At 51.7% G+C, this 6530-nt stretch overlaps 1 protein-coding gene across 1 annotated transcript in view; it reads right to left on the bottom strand.

The window, feature by feature from the left end:
- Nucleotides 1–3970: 3970 nt before the first annotated feature.
- mymk (myomaker, myoblast fusion factor) overlaps nt 3971–6530 on the bottom strand; it is a 12040-nt gene continuing 9480 nt past the window's right edge. Inside the window, exons 5-6 of the mRNA XM_020936649.1 lie at nt 6215–6355; nt 3971–4171 (exon numbers count right to left, since the gene is read on the bottom strand). Of these exons, the coding sequence (XP_020792308.1) occupies nt 3971–4171; nt 6215–6355 (342 nt within the window). The remainder of the gene's footprint in view (nt 4172–6214; nt 6356–6530) is intronic.

The raw sequence follows: 6530 nt of genomic DNA, 5'->3' as shown, positions 1-6530 counted from the left end.
GGGTCTGGTCTGGACTCTGGGGTCTGGGGTCTGGGGTCTGGGGTCTGGACTCTGGGGTCTGGACTCTGGACTCTGGGTCTGGACTCTGGGGTCTGGGGTCTGGACTCTGGGGTCTGGACTCTGGGGTCTGGACTCTGGGGGTCTGGGGTCTGGACTCTGGACTCTGGGGTCTGGACTCTGGGGGACTCTGGGTCTGGACTCTGGGGTCTGGACTCTGGGGTCTGGACTCTGGGGTCTGGGGTCTGGACTCTGGGGTCTGGGTCTGGGTCTGGTCTGGACTGGGGTCTGGACTCTGGGTCTGGACTCTGGGGTCTGGGGTCTGGACTCTGGGGTCTGGGTCTGGACTCTGGGGTCTGGGGTCTGGGGTCTGGACTCTGGGGGGTCTGGGGTCTGGACTCTGGGTCTGGACTCTGGGGTCTGGGGTCTGGACTCTGGGTCTGGACTCTGGGGTCTGGGGTCTGGACTCTGGGGTCTGGATCTGGGGTCTGGGGTCTGGACTCTGGGTCTGGACTCTGGGTCTGGACTCTGGGGTCTGGGACTCTGGGGGACTCTGGGGTCTGGACTCTGGGGTCTGGGGTCTGGTCTGGGTCTGGACTCTGGGTCTGGGGTCTGGACTCTGGGGTCTGGGGTCTGGACTCTGGGGTCTGGGTCTGGGTCTGGACTCTGGGGTCTGGGGTCTGGACTCTGGGGTCTGGACTCTGGGGTCTGGACTCTGGGGTCTGGGGTCTGGACTCTGGGGTCTGGACTCTGGGGTCTGGACTCTGGGGTCTGGACTCTGGGTCTGGGTCTGGTCTGGACTCTGGGGTCTGGACTCTGGACTCTGGGGTCTGGACTCTGGACTCTGGACTCTGGGGTCTGGACTCTGGGGTCTGGACTCGGGGTCTGGGGTCTGGACTCTGGGGTCTGGACTGTCTGGGTCTGGACTCTGGTCTGGGGGTCTGGACTCTGGGGTCTGGACTCTGGGGTCTGGACTCTGGACTCTGGACTCTGGACTCTGGGTCTGGACTCTGGGTCTGGTCTGGGTCTGGGGTCTGGGGTCTGGACTCTGGGCTCTGGGGGTCTCTGGGGTCTGGGGTCTGGGTCTGGGGTCTGGACTCTGGGGTCTGGACTCTGGGGTCTGGGGTCTGGGGTCTGGTCTGGACTCTGGGGTCTGGGTCTGGATCTGGGTCTGGGGTCTGGGGTCTGGACTCTGGGTCTGGGGTCTGGACTCTGGGGTCTGGTCTGGGTCTGGGTCTGGACTGGGGTCTGGACTCTGGGGTCTGGGGTCTGGGGTCTGGGGTCTGGACTCTGGACTCTGGGGTCTGGACTCTGGGGTCTGGGTCTGGACTCTGGATCTGGGTCTGGGGTCTGGACTCTGGGGTCTGGGTCTGGACTCTGGGGTCTGGACTCTGGACTCTGGACTCTGGGGTCTGGGGTCTGGGGTCTGGGGTCTGGGGTCTGGACTCTGGGGACTCTGGGGTCTGGACTCTGGGGTCTGGGGTCTGGACTCTGGACTCTGGGGTCTGGACTCTGGGGTCTGGATCTGGGGTCTGGATCTGGGTCTGGACTCTGGGTCTGGGGTCTGGGGTCTGGACTCTGGGGGGACTGGGGTCTGGGGTCTGGGGTCTGGACTCTGGGGTCTGGGGTCTGGGGTCTGGACTCTGGGGTCTGGGGTCTGGACTCTGGGGTCTGGGTCTGGACTCTGGGGGTCTGGGGTCTGGGTCTGGACTCTGGGGTCTGGACTCTGGGGTCTGGACTCTGGACTCTGGGTCTGGACTCTGGGGTCTGGGGTCTGGGGTCTGGACTCTGGGGTCTGGGGACTCTGGGTCTGGGTCTGGACTCTGGGGTCTGGACTCTGGGGTCTGGGGTCTGGGTCTGGACTCTGGGGTCTGGGGTCTGGGTCTGGGTCTGGACTCTGGGGTCTGGGGTCTGGGGACTCTGGGGTCTGGGGTCTGGACTCTGGGTCTGGGTCTGGGACTCTGGGTCTGGGGTCTGGGTCTGACTCTGGTCTGGGTCTGGTCTGGGGTCTGGACTCTGGGTCTGGTCTGGGGTCTGGACTCTGGACTCTGGGGTCTGGGGTCTGGACTCTGGACTCTGGGGTCTCTGGGTCTGGGGTCTGGGTCTGGTCTGGGGTCTGGACTCTGGGGTCTGGGGTCTGGACTCTGGGGTCTGGGGTCTGGACTCTGGGTCTGGGGTCTGGACTCTGGGGTCTGGGGTCTGGGGTCTGGGGTCTGGACTCTGGACTCTGGGGTCTGGTCTGGGGTCTGGGGTCTGGACTCTGGGGTCTGGACTCTGGGGTCTGGGGTCTGGGGTCTGGACTCTGGTCTGGGGTCTGGGGTCTGGACTCTGGGTCTGGACTCTGGGTCTGGGTCTGGGGTCTGGGGTCTGGACTCTGGACTCTGGGTCTGGGGTCTGGGGTCTGGGGTCTGGACTCTGGGGTCTGGGGTCTGGGGTCTGGGGTCTGGACTCTGGACTCTGGGGTCTGGGGTCTGGACTCTGGGCAGGTATTTCTCTTTACACTAAATATGTAAAAGTCACAGTGACGTTAAATCTGCTGTTAACAAAATCCACTGTTGAAGATGAACTAAACACACGTTTGTTTTGCAGCAGATCCAAACATATTTAACTTTATGTTAAATCACAGTAAATCAGACGTCTGGTGCTGTGATCGGAGAGCAGAGTCTTTAAACTCCTCTGCCTCACAGCGAGAGGGTCCCGGCTGCAGCTCGGAGCAGCTCTGCTTGTCCCACGGCGGTGGGTGGGCCGGCGCGGGGCAGAGCCTCAGAAGTGTTGGGTGTAAAAACTTCTCGAGTTTCGTCAGACACACAGTCCTGTGGCTTGGATCAGCAGCGCACATTCTGTTTGGTCTAAGAGCCCAGACGTTTGTAGTCTTTGGGTCGGGTGACGAGTGGGAGAGGAGACGTCTGAATTGGATTAGCGCTGCTCGGGCCTTGAAGCGCAGGCGGTTTGATGTCATTCATTAAAGCCGTGGCGTAAATCATGGCATAAAACTCAGCTCGGTGTTGAAATGTGCTGTTTTACCTACAGGATTCAGAGCGAACGTTTTATAGGAGTTTCCTTCAGACAGAAGCAGAGCGACGCTGTCTGGCCCCGGCTCTTCTTTCACGTGTCTCACCTGTTCATGGGTTTGTTCGTGTGAAGAACATCTGGTCCGAAAGTGTTCTAGAAAACACTGAATAATAGAAGTGTTTTATTGTTTTTCATGTGTTTTTCGTGTGTGAGTTTGTCCTGGTCCCTGACACTTTGCACCAGGCAGAAAACACTCACTAATGTGGAAAAGACACATTCACTGTTGAGGTACAGAAGCTCAGAAGCCACAAACTGTTTATGGTTTATTCACCTTTTTCAGGCAAAAATAATCTCCATTACAATAAAACGTGATTTAAATACATTACAACTATTTACACAGGGCAGCTCTGCTTTCTCTGCTCCGAGACGTCCTCCCTTTATGAGCACATCAGCCCCGAGCAGACAGACAGACCGAGCTCCCCGGGGCTCCTCTCCGCACTTTTATTCCTGTTGGATGTTGGACAGGTGAACGCTCTGGCCGCTCGTAAATCCTCCGTGAGACGCGCTCGGCCTCATCTCGGGCCAAAGAGTCATCTGTCTGTCTTTAGTCCTCAGAGCTGCAGTAAAGGCAGAATCTCTGTGCTGCTTTAATGTCTGTGCTAATCTGCAGATGTTCTTGTGTGGCTGCTGCTTAAACATCACGATAATGGACTTTGAAACGGCTCTAACCGCTTCTTTTTCTCATTAGATTTTCACTTTTTGGATATTTCTTACAATAATACTATAATTTAAATACATATCATTGTTTTCTCTTGTTTGTCCAAACCGGATCCACCTTTGTGCACGTGCAGTTTTTGCTCAGTCCAGCTCCTCTTGGCTCCTGTTGCGCTTAGAAGCTCGTAGGGCAGGTGCGACAGGTGCGACAGGTGCGACAGGTGCGACAGGTGCGACGGGCGCGGCGTCACTTCCACCCGTTGAGCTCCTTGAGGCGGCTGATGTTGGTTCCCTTGGTGGTGGGAGGAGCAGGGGGAGGGGCCTGGAACAGCGGCAGAATGGGCGTGTCCCCGTCTTTCTTCCTCAGGGGAACCGTCCAAACCGTTCGACTCTTCTTCATCTTTTGGATCTTCTCGGTTTTCTCTTTCGTCGAACCCGGGGACATAGTCTGAAAAAACAAATCAAACCAACAGATTTTACACTTTTCTGTTGGATTTAAATGGAAATATTGAACTGTGATCAACTTCGAGGCGGCGCTTTGGAGCAGACGGACGTTTGTTACTGATGATCGGAGACTTTCCCTGAGGCTGTGAAGTTAACTCGAAGCACTGCTCTGTTACTCAAGTTTAGGGTGACCAGAATTTCAAAATCAAACACTGAGTTAGTGGGGGTTGGTAATAATAAAATTGTGAAATGAGTGCAGAATTAAGGAGAATTTTTCTGCACCCAGCTCTAATTTGAGTCAGTATAGTCACATTTTCTTTGTGTTTTGGTCGTTTTTAAGCAGCTTTTCTGTATTTCAAATAAACAAATGACACTTTATGTGTCTCTTTACTGTTAAATTGGTCCAAAATAGAGACACCTGGGACATTTCTTGTATAAAATTGGGACAAATCAGTGGTTTTGGATAAATCTGCCGGGACAGGGGACACACGGCTCAAACCTGGGACTGTCCCGGGGAAGTTGGGACGACTGGTCTCCTTACTCAAGTTAGACTTTAAACGTTTTATTTTAATGCGATGTGACCATAAAGAACTGACTTGGGTGGAACTACAGGGGAGGTGATTTGTCACACTTAAAAAAACCTGAAAGTCACAAGCGACGAACAGTTTTTCAGTGAGTCACTTTCACCTTTCAGTGTCAAATCAAACTCCTGAACAGGAAGTCGTGAACGAACAGGAAAAGAAGCTCTTTAAATGATCTGTTCTTTTCACACATTCTTAAAACTTTTTTGGTAGTTGTTGTTGTGTGGATTGCGTCACCATGGTAACTGCTGTACATTCTGCCAGATACATACAGTGTTGTGGAGTAACAGATTACATGAACTGGAGTAATCAGAGTACAAATGATGAGTAACTGTATTCAGTTACAGTTACTGTTTCAGTGAGTGGGAATTGGATTACAGTTACTTTGTTCAAATAAATGGATTAAACAGAGGGATTTTACTGTTTTCACATTTTGGGCTAAACCAGGACTAAACCAGGACTAAACCGGGACTAAGACCAGGTCTAAACTAGATCTAAACCAGGTCTAAACTAGATCTAAACCAGGACTAAGACCAGGACTAAGACCAGGTCTAAACTAGATCTAAACCAGGACTAAACCAGGACTAAGACCAGGTCTAAACTAGATCTAAACTACATCTAAACCAGGTCTAAACCAGGACTAAACCAGGTTTAAACCAGGTCTAAACCAGGTCTAAACCAGGACTAAACCAGGACTAAAACCAGGTCTAAACTAGATCTAAACCAGGACTAAACCAGGACTAAACCAGGACTAAAACCAGGTCTAAACTAGATCTAAACCAGGACTAAACCAGGACTAAACCAGGACTAAAACCAGGTCTAAACTAGATCTAAACCAGGACTAAACCAGGACTAAACCAGGTCTAAACCAGGACTAAACCAGGACTAAACCAGGACTAAACCAGGACTAAACCAGGTCTAAACCAGGTCTAAAACCAGGTCTAAACCACCCTAGTCTTTGTTTCTCTACAGCAAACCAAGTAATCCAAAGTAATCAGATTACATTACTCACTTTAAGTAATTTAATGGATTCTGTTACAAACTACATTTTGGTGTGTGTAATCTGTAATCTGTAGGGGATTACATTTGAAAAGTAAACTTCCCAACACTGCACATACATGTAGAACTCTCCAAGCTCCACGTCACTGCAAAGTATCAAACTGTTTGTGTTAAAAGTGTTTTTTATGTGAAATGTGAAATCAACACTAACTTTATAAATGTTTTTGATGAATTGATTCGATCATATTGTCCCGTCTTTGCCCGGCGCTGCTCTGCTTTACCACCTCTGACTTCAGTTAAATCAGCGCTAATTAAACCAAATAAAAACCCATTTAGTCTGAACTGTCTGTTATATTTTCACTGAAATCGTTGAATCGACTTGAATGAGTAATTTGAGTCATAACCAAGAGTAAACCTCACGCTTTATCTACGTGTTTCTCGTAGGTGGTCAGGGTAAAGAGTCTTACGCAGCAGCAGAGCGTGCACCAGGAGAGTCTCGCGCCGCTCTGTCCCTCCACCGCAAAACGATTCTTCTTCGGTAACAGCAGCACGAAGGAAACGGCCAAACAGAGGTGGTAGAAGCTGTGCACGTAGGCGTAGTCCCACTCCTGCGCACAACACGGCTCCAGTTATTAAAGCCACTTATGTGAGGTTTAGAGTTTCACTTTCATCAAATAGAACTTTTACTGATAACAATCCTAATGTAACACTTTATAATAACTACACCTTATTTAGCCTTAATAAAGCATGAACAAAGACTTAATTAATAATGATTCACGCTTA

Source organism: Boleophthalmus pectinirostris, unplaced genomic scaffold (assembly GCF_026225935.1).
Source record: "Boleophthalmus pectinirostris isolate CB_2022bp ecotype Guang Dong unplaced genomic scaffold, ASM2622593v1 HiC_scaffold_4, whole genome shotgun sequence".
Classification (NCBI taxonomy): Eukaryota; Metazoa; Chordata; class Actinopteri; order Gobiiformes; family Gobiidae; genus Boleophthalmus; species Boleophthalmus pectinirostris.
Note: the sequence above shows the minus strand (reverse complement) of the source record. Positions and strands in the feature narration are given on the sequence as shown.